The sequence below is a fragment of the Sturnira hondurensis genome, unplaced genomic scaffold (genome assembly GCF_014824575.4).
Source record: "Sturnira hondurensis isolate 20B ecotype Veracruz unplaced genomic scaffold, ASM1482457v3 Scaffold0008897, whole genome shotgun sequence".
Classification (NCBI taxonomy): domain Eukaryota; kingdom Metazoa; phylum Chordata; class Mammalia; order Chiroptera; family Phyllostomidae; genus Sturnira; species Sturnira hondurensis.
In genome coordinates, this window is record NW_028081528.1 from 2,014,419 (window position 1) to 2,034,777 (window position 20,359).

General features: G+C 36.6%; 1 protein-coding gene across 1 annotated transcript in view; it reads right to left on the bottom strand.

Annotated features, from left to right (window-relative positions):
• Window positions 1-20,359, bottom strand: part of CRPPA (CDP-L-ribitol pyrophosphorylase A) — a 198,352-nt gene that overhangs the window by 124,628 nt on the left and 53,365 nt on the right. The window contains exons 4-5 of the mRNA XM_037056259.1: window positions 16,012-16,116; window positions 10,739-10,784 (exon numbers count right to left, since the gene is read on the bottom strand). Of these exons, the coding sequence (XP_036912154.1) occupies window positions 10,739-10,784; window positions 16,012-16,116 (151 nt within the window). The remainder of the gene's footprint in view (window positions 1-10,738; window positions 10,785-16,011; window positions 16,117-20,359) is intronic.

The following is a 20,359-nucleotide window of genomic DNA, read 5'->3' on the forward strand; positions in this document are numbered from 1 at the left end:
TTTTAGACCAGAAGGTAACTGTAATACAAGCAATGGCTTGAAAATAGTTCATCCAAACTTACGCACTGTCAGATTACTAAATGTTTAGAGAAATTTGTACTTTGTCTCATCCTAGTAAAAATTAAGACAACTTTCAAATGCCTCTTATACACACAAAAATATGATTAATTTTTTATTATATGGCAATAGTTAAAAAAAAACAACTCCAAATTATTGGATTTAACATTTTTTTCTTACTACATAGATTTAGTAAAGACCCTACATTACAAGATTTTAATGAGGAATAAGTGAGCTGGTATGTATACAGTTGTGTAGAGCGTCTGGTGCAAATAGATCTCAATAAATCACAGAATAATCCTTTTGTCATTATGGTCATACACATTCAATAAGAATATAAAATAAGATTCCTTTTGTCTACTCAAAACACACTCATTCCTAACTTCAAACTGTCCCTTGTGGGCTTAATACTTCAAAGTTGGGTAAATAATCTCCACCGATTTTGTCCCACTGAGGCTTCTTTTCAAACTTCAAAGTCTGACTAATACGCAGTTGTTATGTGTAACATTGGAATACCTATCTTGAGTAACAAACAATCCTATGTTTTCATCCCTGAATTCCCTTGAAATGAAAATGTATACCTTCTACTTAGGACCATTCATTTGCATCCCTGTTTGTCTATTACATCTAGGTTGAAGCATCCTACGGGATTTCTGCTAGTAATCTCACAAACATACACTGACCATCTTAAATGGGAATGTTAACGTACTTAAGATCTTCATCAAAAAAAAAAAAAGATAACAGCCGCAATGATTATACTTGTGCCATACATCTGAAAGGCCAAAATGAAAAAGAATGTAGCTATTGGAACAGGGTTCAAATAAACTGAACCTCTTTAATTCCATAGCTATTCTAGTATTGCCCAACTCATAGAGAGAGAAAATATATATATATATAACATTTAAAAAATTTTTTACATGAAGCACAAAACTCTTTCCAAACATAACATGATTAATCTTCATTGTTTCTCAAAACAGACTCTTTAACAACTTCCTTGAGGTTAATGATGAAATCAAAACAAGAATAAGAGGCTTCAGGATTACCCTGTCAATTTATTAATATGGCACATCTTAGAAATTTTCAGAGGTTAAAATAAAACAGAAGCACTGGGTTAACAGAAAACTATAAAATCATGTTACTTCCCAGAATCATAAAAACTCTAAGCAAGAATTTAGCCTTTGTTCTCACTCCTGAAAACACCTAAGGATAAATAAGAAAAATACTGGAATGAACACTAAATCATACCTTACCTGTCAACTTGATGACTACTGTTAATCTCTGAGATTTAGTTTTCACACTACCTTCTAGCTTTTCAAAATCTTCCTAAAAGCAAACTTGTGTCACATGATGAAATATTTTGATAACTAAACCATTATAATACATTCTCCCCCAAATTATTTTTAACATGTACTCTCTGATTCAAATGGAATGAACTCTTCATGTGTATACAGCTTCCGAGTGTCACATAGTTCAATGTGACTTAGCAGAGAGAAAATTCAAACTGGAATATGACTTGAAGTCTACAGGTTAGTATTAAAAGCTGTGAGCATTAGTTAATAAGTCCAGTTAATACCTTGTTCCCATGTGTGAGAACTTGTAAATGGTCAAGGTATCATGGACAATGACAATACAGTAGTAGTTACCCCTTTATCTGCTGGGTGTATGTTCCAAGACCTCCAGTGGATGCCTTAAACCACCCATAACCCAAACCCTATATATAACGCTGCTCCCTGTATATACATACCTATGATAAAGTTTTATCTATGAATTGGGCACAGCAAGAGATTAACATTTTGGTTATTATAATTTTTTTCAGTTCTAAATTTCCATTTGGCTCTTCTTTATGTTTTCTATGTTGCTGAGATTTCTTGTTTTCATTTCAAAAGCATTCCCATGATTGTATAACCACTATCCTGTACACCTGAAACTAGTATTAAATAATACTGAATGTAAAGTGTAATTGAAAAAAATAATTTTTCAAAAAAGATTCCCCCATATTTGTGGTAGCATTTTTAAAATCAGTGCTAAGTATTTGTCAGATAATTCCAACACCTATGACTTCCCAGCACGGTAAGTGTATTGATTGTGTATTGATTGTTCTTTCTCCTGTGAGTTTAGGTTTTCCTGGTTCTTTGTGTGCCAAGTGATATTGGAGTATATCCTGTGTATTTGGGTAATATCCTCTCTTACCACCATCTCTCCTACGCATTTCACTTCTCTAATGCAGCCCTTTTTAGTGCTCCACAATGTGTTTTCATAAGTATTTAATTCCAATGGCACTTTAGCTAAAGTCCTTCATAAAAGTTTATGATTGAGACCAAAATTTAATTTGTAATATACTCATCTTTCAATAGTTCCTCTTGATATACATAAAGTACACTGGCTTCATCCAAAGATTAAAAAAATAGATGCAGTTTGGGGTCTTTTCATTTAACTTCACAAAATAGTGATATGTACAACTTCTAATTTACAAAGCTTTCTCTTTGCCACATGACAGATACACTGACATATTAAGGAGAAAAGACATCTAGAAATGGGCCTCCATCAGCTAACCATCAGCAGAGACTCATGAGTGCTCAGGATGGTGTTTGTAGTTCACAAGGAACTTTCAAATAGCAAAGTTAAATAGTATGTTTTTCCTCACTTTTCCACAAGTGAGGAAAAAAAATCAAGAAATCAGCCTTCAGTTTCCCTGAAAATAATCAACACCATTACTTCATAAGGTCTCATTATCCACTATACTGACCTCTTGAGACAAAATATTAGTGTACTGAAGTAAATAAGAAACAACTGTATCAAATCCAATTGTAATCCTTTGCAAAAGATGTTTGAAGCCTTACTCCATTCAAAGGGCAGTTATCCTCTATTCTCCTGTGGAGTTCCTTGAGTCAAAAGCAAATCTGCAGGGTCCATTTTCTGTCTCACATGGGAAATTTTAAAGTAGTGTTACTAAAAACAGAACTGCCTTGTGACCTCATAATTCCACTGCTGGAATCATACCCTGAGAATCCTGAAACAACAATCCAAAAGAACCTATGCACCCCAATGTTCATGGCAGCACAATGTACAACAGCCAAGTGCTGGAAGAAACCTAAGTGCCCATCAGTAAATGAACGGATCAAAAAAACTATTTGTACAATGGAATACAATGCGGCAGAAAGAAAGAAGGAGCTCCTACCCTTTGTGACAGCATGGATGGAACTGGAGAACATTATGCTAAGTGAAATAAGCCAGGTGTGAAAGACAAATACCACATGATCTCACCTTTAACAGGAACCTAATCCACAAAACAAGCAAGTGAGCAAAATACAACCAGAGACATTGAAATTAACAACAATCTGACAGTAACCAGAGGGGAGGTGGGAGGGGAGAATGGAGGGAAGGAGGAAGGGTTTTCAGGAACAACTATAAAGGCCACAATGACAAAATCAAAGAGGAGTGGAAGCAAGGGAGGGAGGTGGGGATGGCTGGAGTCAGGGGAGGGAGTGGGGGTGGGGGATAAGTGCAGACAAATGTAATTAAACAATAAAATAATACTTTAAAAAAAGAAATCACTACTGTGGAGCCTTGAAGTCCTGGACTCAGCCTCACCTGTGGAAAGATGCCTGAGGTTCTCTGAAGACACTGAAAGAGGAAGCTATTAGGACACCAAGAGGGATGGCAGGTGATTGAGGAAAAGCAGCCAAAGAGCCATTGCTATCGGACAAGTGGACAATGGGGCAGCAAACAGAGACTCACAGGAGAACCATACACCCCACATTAAAGGGTCAAAGTGGTCTTCTGAGAAGTTAACGCTATTGTTGACTGTGCATGTTTCAACTGGAGGGCAATGGTATGTAGGCAGATTTTGCAAAAAAGATGTTTTATATCAGATCTTAACCACATTTGTAAATGAGTCACTAAATACAGGATGAAGTTTCCTACCTTACAACTAGAAGTAAAGAACAGACCTGTGACATCTTGTTTCCTGCACATGTTTTTACATGTATGTATATTACCATTTTCCAAGTAGATGATGAAGTATTCTTTTTTCTTTTCAAAGTACATATTCTTTCTCAATTAAAAGAGAAATAAATTTAAAGGAAATGCTAGTGACTCATCAGTACATTTACAAAATGTATAATTGCTTTGAGCAAAAATGTCATGTTTGGATTTTTTGTTGCTGTTTTTTTTCCCTACCTACATCAGAGTAAAATACAATTGGCTGGCTTTTGACTGTTATCAGGTCTTATTTAGCTGCTTCATACTGCACTGTGATCTTAGAAGCTTTTCATCATGACAAATTTACTTGACTATGTTTGAATTCGCATCCCACTAATGACAAATTTAAAAATTTATAAAATTGAAGCAAAGTGAACTCTACTTTCTCTAATCTGGACCTAAATATTTAACTTTCCAATGGAATGCTTTAACAATAATATTCCAAGGAAACCAAACTGCTATTAAATCATACTATAATCTTCTTATTCTTATTAATTAAAGGTTGACACAAATGCTCTTACAGATTAGCGCAGGATAGAGTCATAGCACTCTTATTTTTAAGAGAATGAAGAACAAAAACTATACTATGTACAAAGAACTTACAGTATTAATGTGAACACTTGGGAAATGAAGCATCACAGTCAAAAAACAGACACCAAAAATTACATTTGCCATGTAAATCTTAGCTGTTACTTTGTATTGTCTGTAAAGTATAGTTAATAACATGAATGGTGCCATCACTGAGTATTAACAATAACAATGTGATGAAGACTCCCACAGATGCAAAATACCATCCAGTTACAGATGCAGAAGACCTGATTTAGAGTGTCTCTTTTTCAATTTGATTTAAAATTTTTAAAAAGTACTTTTCACACAAAATGCCTTGATTTTAAGTGAAAATATTAATGGATCACTAAACAATTAAGGGATTAGTTTCTTCATATGTATAAAATATGCACTGTGACATAATGAATCATCTTTTCCCATAACACAGACTCAATTGTATTTGAATGTGGTTTTATTTTATATTCTTTAAGGCAGAACCCATTTAAAAGTGCACTCAGCTATTTTCAAAGTACAATATAAGCACAAAAAGATTCATTTGCTTCCCTATTGGTAAAATAATTTAAACTGTATAAAATATAAAAAAGCAGGCCCTGTCTGGTGTGGCTCAGTGGATTGAATGCTGGCCTGCAAACTAAAGGGTTACCAGTTAAATTCCCAGTCAGGGCACATGCCTGGGTTGCAGGTCAGGTCCCCAGTCGGGGACACACAAGAGCAACCACACATGGTGTTTCTTTTCCTTCTCCTCTCTGAAAATAAAAAAGATTAAAAGTATATATATATGTATGTGATATATATATATATATATATATATTATATAGTATGTATATAATATAAAGCAGGCATTTGAGGACTTATATCTTGACTTTATAAATACTTAACATTATAAGACATCACCTCTATCACTAAGATTGAAAATAAAAATGTATTTTTGGAATATAGTCTAAATTTCTGAACCAATAGGAGATGTGGTATGACTAAGAAATTCAATTAATTTCAGTTAAAATAAAGCGCTTCGTTAAATAAAGAAAATGCATACTGACTGGTAAAAGACATGAATTTTTACATGAACATTAATATTAACCATTATAACTAGTATTAAATAAAGGCAGTTAAAAACAAAATAATTTTGAATTTGACTATTTTATTTTTCCATTTTTATACAAACCACTATATGAAAAGAGGCACCATGAGGCTTTTTTGTATCACATCTTTGCTTAGGTTTGTACAATCATAACCAGGAAAGAATAAAATATAGTAAGGTCAAAAACACTCTTAACAAAATTAATATATTAAAAGATCTGAGGAGGAATGATGGTAGAAAATAAATACAATCATCTATTTAGAAGTTCAATAGAGACTTCTCTTCTTAGAAGATTTCAGAATATTGATCATTTTACCAGGATCTGGTCAGCATATTAAATCAAATGCGGGTTGGGAGTGTCTGGTGTGTGTGAGTCTAGATAATGTTACTGCTGGCATCTGTTATCACTTTGATAGTTGGGATCTGTTTGAGCATCCAGAGCAGGCTTGGGTGGGCTCAGCCAGCCTGTGCGCCAAAGGCACAATACCTCTTTGTTAAGTGGCTGTTTACACACTGATCAGTCAGCCAGTGTCTTGTGCCAATTAATCACACTACTCCCGAGAAAAGTTTATGTTTAAAATTTCACTCATAGTCAAAGCCTAAAAGGGATAAACATTACAAAAAAATGACCAAATCCAACTCTCTGCCTCAAAAAAATATTAAGAATGCGTTATGAGCTGTAAATTTGTTATTAACTGTACATTTTTCAATGCAGACAGCATGTGAAAGAGAAATAAGAGAGTGCTACTTTATATATGCTTTATATTATTGAACTGTTTACTATAAATAAAAACCTAGGTAAGTAAAACAGTAACGTTAAAAATAAAACTTATCTAACGACAAAATAAAAGTCAGATTTTGGGTCTTGTTATAAATCACAATTTGAGGATCTTATTCAAAAGCTTATCTGAAGTTAGCTGCATCAAAATTCCATAGTAAACTAAAAGTACAAACTTGGACATAAATCAGGATGAATCAAAATATACATGCTATTGTAGTGACAAGCAAATTTTAGATTACTAAGTGCTTTTGCAAGACATGACATTTACCAAATAAATGTTTCACGTAAGTCTGAAAAAACTAAACAAGAAAATAGTTACATCAAATATAGTTTTTTAACCAGCAATAACTGGTATTCAAGTAAAAACAGCGCAGGGAAAACAACTTACAGAATACTAAGCACTCATATCACAGCATGAAAAAAAAAGAATTCCATCCTAGAATAGAAAAACTGTTATGTCTAGGTACTAAATGCTAAACTACCAGAATTAGCACAAAAAGAAAAAAAACTAAACAGTATCCAACCAATCATTTTAAAAGTATTATTCAGATTTTGAATTTTAACCTTTCCTCTTTCTGTGCTGGTATCTAGATCAGCCATTTCAATGTTACAGGTTTTTCTCACACTTTCTAGAAGACTACTGTGTGCTAAGCACAGTACTGGCAGAAAACATCTTGAGTCTCAACTGGGTGATTATTCTTCATCAGGCCAACTGAAGATAACAGCTTCAGCCAAACAGAATCAGAGTTGGACAGGCTGAACTATATAAGCCATTCATGGTACCCACCAAAGAGAGAGATTAAATCCAGTGTTCACTTTAGTGGTCAGCATGAGTAGCTCCATGACTCAGAGGTACAAAGTGGCCAAGTTCCCGAATAGAGTCAGACTCATGAAAAGGGAGACCTTTTTAAATTGTGGGTCTTGTTGTTATTGTGTAAGCCAGAGGAAAGTACCTAATCTCTCTAAGTCTCACTGTTCCCACCTGCAAATGGGAGCAACAACATCTACAGCACCTCATTTTTGTAAAGAATAAATGAGATGGCTTTAAATATAAAGTACCTGTCATATGCTCCAAGCCCTGGTTTTACACCTTGACAAAAATGCATAGTCAGACATTATATCATCTTCCTTTTAAAAAGGAAAATTAAAAAGATACATGATATTGGGATAGATTCACTAGATCCCAGTATGCATCCGTTCCCAACATGCAAGGCAGAAAAAAGTGTGGCTGCACCCTTTAACAGGTTTCTCAATTCAATTCAACTCAATGTTAGAGGGCAGAAAAAAGGAAAAAGACTAGACATTCTTCCCACCTTCACTGATTCACAACCTAAAAACCCTTCACACCAAGTTATGGGTGCGATGCTGAAATCCAAAGAGTTCTTAAAAAACAGTTTTTAAAGTGTTGCAATATATAAATTTGGTGGCAAAATCAGTCCTGAATTTGAACTGGCTAGATGCTTTACAGTTATTACTCCTGCACTAAATGTAAACATTTATGCATTTCAAGTCTCATTATGTGGTGAGGTCCCAAATCCCACTGATGATGTGACCTAATACATGGCAGAATGCAGTAGCTTTGGAAAACATTAAGTATTCCAAGTTCCAAAACACATGTAGCCCCAGGATTTCATAGAAGGAAATCTGAACAATTTCTGCTTAAGGAATCAAAGGGAGACAAGCGGTATAAAAGGGTAAAGTGCCTGAGGTGGAAAGCTGCATTGAAGAACATATTTTCTATTTTTCTTAAGTTAGAATTTGCTTAGAACCCTTGGATGTGCTATAACATGGAAACAACACTACTTACATTACTGTGTTCTGGGAAAAGCAAGTAAAAATACACATGAAATGTTTTAAACAATGATTGGCACAAAGTAAATACCAATAAATGCTGTGTAGTGGAAGTACCTAGAAAAAGACTTTGAACACATTCTAGGAAAAGGCAAACAGGTAAATATACAGTTCAGACAGTTAACTGGCTATATACCACATTATATTTTGGAACTTGGTTTTTAAAAATCCAAGAACTTTCTTTTTCCTCTGCCCAGAGGGCCTTCTACTGTCAGAGCTCAGAGGCTCAGAGGCAGTGTTCGTTAGTACCAGTCCTTGGAGGCAGGTGACCAATCACAGTTGAACAAAGAAGCATCTGGAGCCAAGGGAACAAACTAAGATGTCAAGCTCTCCATGTAAAATACACTATTTGGAGAGAAGTAAACTACGAAGAGCAACCTGGAGGGATGCTTCCAGAATTCAACATACAAACTAATCAGTTTTTGTTAAAATGCAGACTCTAACTTGATGCGGTGGGACCGGACGTTCCACATTCCAGTTCTCAGGTAATCCGAGCGCTGCCGGCCCGCCCTGAGGGCAGGACGGCCCCAGAGCAGCGGTCCTCAAAGTGCACCAGGGACTTCAGACTCTGCTGGGGATGATTAGAAATGCACGCCCTGGAGCATAAGGAGGCATTGGGAGACCCTTGATCTAAGTCAGACGTTCCCTGAGAATAAAAGTAGAATACTTCTACAATACTTCAAAAATAAAAGGAGTATAGTAAGTCATGTTACCCAAGTAAGAAAACCAGAGAGATCTGCAAACGATTTCCAAAATGACAGCCCCTGCAACTACACTTCCGGTGCAGGCTTTTACATGATAGGAAGCCTGCTCTGCTAATGCATAAGCAGAAGTGCGTAAAATTCCCAGTTGACCCACTCACCAACTATTCACAAAACAGATCACTTCCATTTGACCTAGGTAACAGAAATATGGCTTTGTCGAGACCAAACTGAGTTTTTTACTTTCTTGTGCTAAGAATGTAATCCAACCACATCATGGTTTAGTCAACTTCTCCAGAGTAATGTTTATACATCTCCTGGCTCATATGTAAATATGTCAACATTTTGATTTATAGCTATAGGTGATCTGTTTACACACACTGGTACACAGACACAAATTACAGCACATTAATGGTCTGAAACACAATATTCTTAAAGGACAAAAACTTGAGGCTAAAGTATAAATATAGAACGTCATGACCAGAGAAAAATTTTCGTTTTCGGAATGTGAAGCCAATTGACTGTCAAACAGCTGGTTTTCCCAAAACTTTATAATAACCTGATGCATTCAGAATTAAGATTCAGGGGTGGGTTTTTCTTTTCAACTTCAAAGTTTGAATTTACAAGTTCACCTCCCAAACAAGCTTACAAGTTCACCTCTCAAAACCTGAGCACACAGTTCGATCCTTAACCTGTTTTTGAAAGAGGCAGTCACTAACCCTGTGAAGCACAACACCTGCTTCAGGGATGGGGGGGCCCTCTGATTTCTGTTAGGACCGCATCTCTAAAACAGTGCTGCTGTCAGAAGACATCCCTGACGTTCACACACAGGGAGGGCGGGGAGGGAAGAGGCTTCTGCAACCTAGTGAGCAGAGGCCAGGCATACGGCTCCACAACCCAATGCAGGAAACAGACCCCTCCACAAGGAATTACTACTCAGCCAAAAATGCCACTAATGCCAAGGTGAAGAAAGCTTGACTGGAGCGATGGAGGCTGCAAAAACACAGAATGGATGTGCTGTGTGTGTGTCACCATTACAGTCCCAGCACCACGGGAAGCACAGTAATAAATAATTGTTGACTAGCAAATAAACTACCTCTGCGTAACTGGGATATTAGAGTCATAGAGATGAAAAGGAATGAGAAAGGCATTACTACATATGTAATATCTCAAATTACAAAGCAAAATTAGTCACTGTCAAAACTAGGAGGAAAATGGAGACAACTGTAATTGAACAATAAAATGTTTTTAAAAGAAAACAAACAAACAAACAAAAAAACCCCCATTCAGTCCAATTTCTATATTTTGGTTAAAAATTGTCTCCCACAAAAAAATGTTATCTAATGTATTGTTTTTACAGTGATGGGAGTATAAGTTCTCTTAATAGTAAAAGTAAAATATAAAATCTTTATAAACATATTAAAATATCAGTTTTTCTAATAGTGCCAATGTCCTGCATTTTTTCAAATTAATAAAGCATTTCCTTTATAAAAAAGTAAAACAAAACCAATATGACATAAGTCATACATAATAAGTGATATTCCACAGGCGGGAAACCAAACAAAATGTAATTATTTTTCAAAAAAGCAAATCACAGACTTCCACAGCCTGCAGGCATTTATACTTCTGAGAATTTGGAGATCTAAAATGTCATGAGAAATTCTGAACTGGCTTACATTTTTGAAACACAGGAACTGAGAGTCACAAGGCCAAACATACCCTTAATAATCGATTCAGCGGCATACAAATCTCGTTTGTAGGTCACCTAAAGGACAGATAAACCTCATTAGACTTAACAGAGCAGGAAGGAATGTGAAAGCAATAAAATTATGCCCCCAAGGAAATTCTTGATTTTGGAGAAACTATAAACACATTAATACTGACAATTTCTAAATGACGACATCAGCAAATTCAGAATAATGTATTCTATTTCTGTGAGTGGTTCAAGATTTTTTTAAATCTTTAAATAAATAGAGATACTATATGGAAGTGGTTACCAAAACCTTATTAGTGTATCTGAAGTATTATATCAAAGAATGTGTGGTTGTATTGAAATAAAAGTTTTACCACTATTGTTTAACAGTAAGGTCTTACTTTGAAAAGAAGAAAACGTAAGTGTCACAAAAATCACCAAATTGCATTTTTAGTTGAAATGAGGAAATTCTCAAAGATCAATTCACAGTAAGAAGGGAGTTCCTTCGGAATTGAGTGTAACTGTATACACCCAGGCAAGGTTCACCTTGTAAGGATTTTATGGCTCTGATAAAAACAGCCTGGAAGGCATCACCATAAGAACAATGACAATCTTTCCTTACAAACATACAGCCTCCTTGCAACTATATCCTGCTCTTTGGAATGTAACAGAACCTGGTCCCATGGCAGATACTTCCCAGGCCACGTCCACTGAACTTAGGTATAGAACACGTCAGGTGCGTTGCACTGCAGAATTAGTTCAGTTCTCCTATCTCACAGAACTGAAATGTAGTGAATAATGAACTATACTAATATCACCAAGGTCTTAGGAACTCATCAATTAAGTGCCCAGATGATTCTGATGCTGATGGTCTAAAAACCCACTTTGAAAAGTACTCATCAAATTAGTACCTGTCTATGCCTACAAATTCAAACTTTTCTCCTCCAAATCACCTCATATCTAGACATACAGAAATTTTGTTCAGCTCAAGTGGCTCAGGACACTTCTACCCAAAATAGACTCCTGTGCTGTGCCTTTATCATAGCAGGTAAATCCCAGTCCAGATTAAAATAGTAGTTAAGCCCTGGCTGGTGTGGCTCAGTGGATTGAGTGTCGATCTGGAAACCAGTGGGTCACTGGTTCAATTCCCAGACAGGGCACATGCCTGGGTTGTAGGCCAGGTCCCCAGTAGGGGGCCATGTGACAGGCAACCACACATGGATGTTTCTCTCCCTCTCCTTCTCCCTCCTTTCCCTTCTCTCTAAAAATAAACAAATAAAATCTTTTAAAAAATAAAATAGCCGTTAATTTGTAAGACAGATGACAAGCTGTTCGAGTACTCAACTAATCTATTTAAATGAAATGTGACATTGGCTACATTATCTCTAAAACCAGCACATGGCCAACCAAAATTAGTACTGTGTACAGTGGTTACTGATCCAAAGTGTGATACTATTATCTGGAAAAATATCAATAGAAAACAGACATTTAAAGGTCTATGGTATGCATTTTACCAAATTAAGGAACGTATAGATCTCACTCATTCATTCAAAAAATATTTATCAAAAACGACTGTGTTCTAAGTCCTGCTCTAATTGCTGGGAATACAGCAATCAAAAGAATGAGGAAAGCTTCACTTGTAACAACTGCATTTTAGTGGAGGAATTTTTCTTATTTAATAAGAATTAAATAAGTTACAATGTTTGCAATTTAAATAAGAAAATGCTTTTCTTCTATAACTGTCTGCTGTGTAGGCTAAACTCAGGAATTAATGGGAAGATAGTTAATTACCATTATTCATTTCTCATCCCTTCCTGCTTTTGTTGAAGGATTAGCACTGCATTCCAACTTAAACCAGAACTATGAAAGTACCTTTTTCTTTTTTCAAATAAACCTTAATGATGGGTTTTTAAATTTAAAGAAAACGTGGTTTCAAAAACTAAAATGTTTTTTCTAGCATTCTTGCAACACAACATTTTTATACTGGAGTCAGTCTTATGAATAAAATACATGTTTTTATTACCCAAGGTTCCTTTCTTAACTGTATAAGCAAGAAAGACTCCTCAATTTCCTTTTCTGTCTACTTTTTCCTATAGGCTGTGGACACCTACTGATATTCTGATTAAAGATTTTGTACTTTATTAATATCTTCAATATAAAGCTTTATTGAATATCTCCACTATACTTCTTATGCACTTTATACCCCTAAACACTGAATTAGTGAAACTAAACTACAAAATATTTCTGACAAACTTGTAAAGTACTGTGTTTAAAACACCTTATTTTTGTCCAAATAAAATATCTAATATACATCAAAGGGGAAAGCTTCAGGAAATGCAGTTCTCAATTGATGAATTCCTCTTTTCCTGCCAAACTCTTACAGTAATATGGCTTACCCTTTCCTTATTTTTAATTTCAAAACACTTTAATAATCAGTTTTGAAGTTGACTTTCTTCTGTCAGCATGTTCTACAGTTTTTCCTTGGCTTTATACAATAGAATTTTTTTTTAATCAGCCCTGCAGTGATGGAAGACAACCAGTCCTCTGATTTACTGGTTCTCACACTGTGTGCATTACAGCCTCGGGGGCGCCTGCAGACCAGGGAGGTGCTCTGAGCAGCCAGGACCCTGAGCCCCACATCTGCCGCTCAGATAGTGAAGCTCAGTGGCTGTCTGTTTTGTCCCACTGTGCTTCAGTGCCATATTTCATCTGAGTAAAATGGCTAGCTAACATATATATTTTTTTCAATGAGACAAGCCTGAAACCATGAGCCACAAAGATAGTTTTCTTCCAACTCCTAGGCCAGGGCGATGGCAGCTACCTCAAGATGAGCTCCGAAAGACACAAACACTGTCGCGCCTTCTTGGTGTTGCTCCATCTGTGCTGACGCTCAGTTTCACAAAGTAGACTTTTCAGAGCCCAGTGCAGCTGGCTACCATCTTACATGAGTTAGCTGACGCCACACTCAATGTTCTGCCGTCTTTCACCTCACGAGAAAATAAGCATGGAACTCCAATATTCTGGCATTCCAGAAAATCTTAAATTTTAAATACATGGAATGTTTATTAGATACAAATTTAGACTGAGGAGCATTTATTACATTTCTTTCCGTCTCATCGATTGCATCTATGTTGAAAAGACTGGGTAACTAGATGAAAACTTCTAAAGAGAAATGATGCCACCACAGTGCATGTATGAGGTTAACGGGAAAAGGCCAAAAGTGAGACTGCTGTGTTTCTTTTATTCTTAACAAAGATGCTTTAACATTTGGATCTTTAAAAAAATGTAGTTCACATCAAAAAGAATCCTCAAAAGTCACCCATTCTAGTAATATTGTGATGACTAGAACACTTCAGAAAATCTAAAGAAATACTTTCAGATTTCAGACCGTGGGACAGAGTTGAATCACTTAAATAAATGACTATAAATCTTTCATAAATCTGTCAAGCCTTGGGGATGATTTTAGACTTTAGAAGTAAGATGTCTGTTCAATTAGGTCTGTAAGGTGTAGTAATGGGCCAAATTGTTAAGTTTATTGGGACCAAAACCATAGTACCGTTATAAAGAAATGAAAGGTCTTCTGTAGACCAGGTGAGAACTCACCACAGTGAGGACGTGTTCACTCAGCCGGGCAAGGCACTGCCACGCAGAATGCAGGAGAGCGGGTAGCTGCTCCTGGGAGTCAGTCCTATACTCCTCTGCCGTGGCCGCTGTCTAGGGAGGCGGGTGGTCATGCGCAGGGATGCCCTCTACCCTGCACGGTCATCTGAACCAACTGGGGCCCCGCAGTACCCACTGTAAGAGGGCTGGCATTGACTCTGAATGTTTACTGTTTTCTTCTACTTGTATAAAAAAAATTATGTAAAATACAAAGCAATAACCCTCCTGGGATTTCTGGTGTCAGTTAGAATAACAGTCCTGGTTATTCCTCATTACACCTGGGGTGAACACCCTGACTTTGGAGAGGCAGGGGAAGGTGCCCAGGCTCTGGACCTTGGAATCTGCCCCTTGCCTTGCTGTTTCCTGGTAGTGACATGCCTCCTCAAACGCATTTTTCACTGTGTCAGATTTCTGAATCATGTTCCACGTACAGTACTTGGCATTGCCAGCTGAGTCCGGTACCAGTTTTAGACTAATTATGTGAAATCTGTCCTCAAATCCAAGTTTTTAAAAAATGGTAGCACCTTTGGAATTATTATAGAATTAGAACACTAATGTCAAAGTGTGGATTCCATTGCTTTGGTTTAAAAGCAACTGAAATGATCTTTATCCACACAAAATAATAAGACCACGAAATTAATTAAATTAGAAGCCTATACGAAAAACAACTCATACAATGTCATTACAAGAGGCTAAATAGGGCCAGGAATATATCAAACAAATAGCTAGGGCTAAATAAATAGCTAGGAAAATGTAAAAAAGATAAAGGTGGAAAATAATGAAAGACAGGAGGCAGAAGAAGAGAATAGGGAATCAGAAACAACTGCAATATTTATACTCAAAGTAATTTCACCTCACTTCACCGAATAAATGTGGTACCTAAAAAAGGCCTCATAACTGTCATGTGATAGGCATTGCGCCCAATCCATCACATTACATGTCCCTTCAGAATCCAAGATCCTGTTAAGATACACGATTATTCAAATATCATTCATAAGAGGGGGGTTTCCCTGCCTCCCTCCCTGTTTGGAAAGTGACACTAGGAAGATGATTACTCTGGGCCTATGAGTGTGTCACCCTTTTGCCTGGGCACGAGTTTCTTAGGGCTTTATAATAAGCCCAAACTGAGTGGCTTAAAGCAACAGAAACGTATCGTCTCACGACACTGGGTCACAACTGTGCAGATGTTCTTTCAACCCAGTTAAGCTGGAGCTCCCACCCCAGGGCTACTGTGGAGGACAGAGTTCCCTCCTCAAACCCACTGAGAGTAAGGCAACAGAGGGAAAGGATACATACAGAGAACAAGAAAAAATGTGAATGAAACAATCTTACTGACTAAATGGAATTTGTGTGAATAAATTAGGTCAAAGTGAATTTTCTTATGACCAAGCTATAGAAATGATACTGTACTTTAATAGCTCAGAAAACCCAGTGGGACTCTTTTAATTCCCATAATATATGCAGACAAAGACACACACACACACATACCTTTTCCCCAGAAATATTGTTTCAGTGTAAAACCAAGTATTATTATGCTACTTCTCCATTTCCTAAAGCCCTGGAAAGTGTACTTGCACCATTTGTCTTTAAGAATGACATAACATGAATAAGACCCAGAACAATGTTCCAACTGCATTACCTTCCAGAGATCAGGTGATCCTTCCACAAGTTTGGCTTTGACATGACAATATTTTAGAGCCAACTGCAAACACTCAGTTCCAAACTCCAGGTCGTAGTCACTACACTGGGTAATAACAGAAAAAGAGTTAACAAATTAATATATAATTTTGAATGAAACTAAGCATAATCAATTGCACCAAGAAAAGGAAGAACCCAGAGAAGTCCCAAGCTCTTTAATTAGCTACTGATTACTCAACTTTCAGAATAATTTTCCCTATGCCCTAAAAGCCAGTAGAAAACAGGAATGTTGCAATTATAAGAGTCTCAAACTTCCTCCATCGTTTCAGGTGGCAGATAAACATAATACTTAATTTCCTTTACTCATAAGCTTCCTTTCCAAACATATTTCTAAAATGCCTGAAGGGATGGCTAAGGATTACCATATTATAATTGGATTTAACAAAATATATATTCATAAAACTTCAAATCCCCTACGTTGTATTTATATCAAATTATATCTATAGTCATAACTCTATTATTCACCTTAATATTTTAAATATCAACATATCCTTTTTTAATGATTTATATTTTGATTCTAAAACTGCACACAGTTTTGTAAAGGTCTCTCATTGATTCAGTAAAATATAAATACAATTTTTAAGCTTATTAAGCAGAATCATTAAAATGACCAACAAAATACAAATTAGCTGAATGATACTGAGTGCCTATTATGTCCAAGCTTTACATGAAGTGCCAGCATGTAAATATAAATGAGACATACATTGTGTCTTCCAGGGACTCAAGTCTAGAAGGGGGTGCTGATTTACAACAAATATTTTACAACACAGTATGATAGAGGCAGCACTAGAAGAACATCCAGAAGCAGGCCAGGATGCTACGGGAGGACTTCCGGGAAGGCCTGGCGGAGGACATGGTCTCGGATCTCATTTTAAAGACTGAACAAGACTGGAGGAAACAGGTACCTTTAAGGCAAAAGGCACCATACAAACGATACAGAGGTTTCAGATTTGCATTTTATCTTTTAAAGGTTTTATTTATTTATTTTTAGGGAGACAGGACAGGAAGGAGAAAGGGAGGGAGAGAAACATCAGTGTGTGGTTGACTCTCGTGCGACCCCTATTGGGGACCTGGCCTGCAACCCAAGCATGTGCCCTGACTGGGATATGGGAATCCAACCAGTGACTCTTTAGTTTGCAGGCTGGTGCTCAATCCACGGAGCCACATCAGCCAGGGCCAGATTTGTATTTTAGACAAGAATATGCTCATGTAACAAAGACAGCAATAAGGCAGCAAATATAAGTATGACATTCAGCATCCTTTGCCAATGCTATTTTATCACAAAGGAGGTTTATAAGACCCTAGCTGTAACTGTTCATAAAGTTAATGTACAAGGAAATATAACTATCAAATATACATAGAGTCCCAAATTAACCAGAACGGTCTCAGTTTAAAAGTTCTATTCTGTTATACGATATAATGTGACATGTTTCTTAGACATTTTCATTTCATTATCAGCAGCAGTTACATTCAAATAAGTTAAGACAAATTTTGGTAAACCTCTACTTTGTACTGCCAGTGTCTGCACAGTCCCATCTAACAGTATGTGAGTGACATGTATGTACAGGAGATGGAGTTTTCTCTTTAACCCATGATGACATCCCAAAGGTGATTAGCAATGACGCTTTTCCTTACTCTTTCCAGAGGTAAGATACTGAACGAATCTATCTATGGACAGCCCTAAAAGAGCTCAGATTGTGCACACTGGGAGGAGCTCATTGGAACAGCTACCTCCTCTCCATCCCAGCTGGTGAGGTAAGAACATTACTTGCTGCTGTGCTCCTGCCAGCCACGTGATGTGCCAGCCAGGATGGCAACAGCCTACAAATTGCATAAAGTCTTTAGGATGCCAGTCTCCAGGGTCAGCAGGAAGCACAGAAAATTATAGGTCAGGTATATCCAAAATATAAATCGGAAATAGAGGCTAAGCGGTATTGGCAGAAAGAGAAGTCTGAACTTGTCATTCATTGAATGGGCTAATATTATAATGGCATACTCATGAAATCTTTTGGTAATTTTTTGGCAATAAAACCTTGCTTTCACAGTGAGTTAAAAAAATGCAGGCTTACTGACAAATTAAATTCTGAACTCGGTGTCTCAAGAACATTTATGTTGGTTTCAACTTTTGTCTAGGATATGGAAAGTTGAAAAAAATGATGCTCACTTCCAAACAAAAGAAAAAGTAGAGAAACTACATAAGCACCACTTTTTCTTGAATCCAGAGGCCGCAAGAAGGTCAAGTAGCCTTAAATTTTAAAAAAGGCATCCCCCCACACCAAGGAGAATGAGGATGGCATCACCAGCTCATGTATGGCAGAACACAGAAGGAAATGACACTGGGTGCCACATAGGCAGGTGAGAAGAAATCAGCTAAAAAATGTCTACAAATTGCTAACTACTGAGTGGAGGCTACTAGGAGGATATAGATCGTAGAACCTCCGGGAGCCACAGTCCCACTGGAGTTTATACCCATTTGCAGGCTCCTTTTCAGCATCACACTAGTGGGAGTTCGTGAAGCAGAATAAAGGTGACTTGCGAGTAGATGTGTATTGCAAATCACTAAACAGACATTTTTAAGTTAAAAATAAGATGTCAATAGTGATAAGACAAAATATAAAAAATAAGATATTAATACAAGGCAGACAGAAAAAAAGGAAAACAACAGATGGAACACACAGAAAATAACCAGCAAGATGATAGATTTTAATTAACAAAGGTCATGAAGGTCAACATTTATTATCCATATCCAGCATGGGAGCCACAGTGATACAACTGGTGACGTGAAACACACACACACACACACACACACACACACTCATGCAGGGATGCTGAGAGAACTCTTTGCCTCCCTGAACTTGAAGCATGTTCTCCCCAGGCAGAAGTACTGAGGTCACGATTGTCAGAGGTCCCCAAATACACAGTCCATCCTAGTCACGTCACAGTGAAGCTTGTGGCCAACGGGTCTTCTACACACAAACATGAGCAGAAAGTCCAGATTCAAATGTAACCCAAGGAAATGCTCAAACATGAAATATAAGTTAAAAAGGCAAAGAATATTTTGGAGGAACTAGAAATTGTGCAGTAAAGAAAAAAAAAAGCCCGAATGAAAAAGTATCCATACTTACAAAGTAATGCAGCATAGTATTTAGGAAGGCATGAAACTGGAAAATGGGAGAGGAAAGAATAAATGATGACAATCACAAAGTTCAGTATGTTCAAAATAATAAGAAAGAAATAAAACAAAAGGGCAGCACAGAAAAGGGTAAGGCACAGAAACAACCAAATAATTTTTTTTCAAACTGCAGTAATAAAGAACATGACTTTCCAAATTAAAAATTCTTTTGAAGTAAAAAAGTTAATAGAGGAAAGTACAATTAGCAGAAAAAAACAAGAAGTATTATAAAGAAGCAGAAAACCAAATCAGCTGAAACTTCTTAATAGCAGCAATAAAAATCAGAAAAACAATGAAATGGTTTCTTTATAATTTCAAAGGTAATTATTGTCAACATAAAACTATACTCCCAGAAAAGCTATATATATCATTTTTGAGGATGGAATATGGATTTTTACAAACATTGAAGATCTCAACAGATTTTAAATTTCTGTAGGCTCATTTTTATTTTTAGTTTTTTAATTGCCCTTGGGATCAGTTTTAGGTTCATACATAATTGGGCAGAAGGTACAGATATTTCCTATATACTCCTACCCCTACCTACTCACAGCCTCGCCCTCTGTAAAAACCCCACACCAGAGTGGTACATCTATTAAAATCAATGAACCTACACCACCAAATCATTATCACCCAAAGTCCACAGTTTACATTATCACTCTTAGTGTTTCACATCCTATGGTTTTGTTTTCTATTTCATTGATTTCTCCTCCAATTTTTATTATTTCCTTCCACCTGCTTACTTTAAAAATTAATTTGGTCTCCCTTTTTCTAATTTCCTAAAAAAAGAATATTAGATTATTGGTTATATCTTTCTTCTTTTCTAATATATACATTCAATGCTATATAATTCCATTTAAGTATTGCTTTTGCTATATCCCAATACTGCAATAAGTTGTGTTTTTAATTGTATTAACTGAAAATAGCTTTTTTAAAGATTTAATTTATCTATTTTTAGAGAGAGGAAGGGAGAAAGAGAGGACCAGAAACATCACTGTGTGGTTGCCTTTCACATGCCCCCTGCTGGGGACCTGGCCCACGACGCAGGCATGTGCCCTGACTGGGACTCTTTTGTTTGGCAGGCTGCCTCTCAATCCACTGAGCCACACCAGCCAGGGCT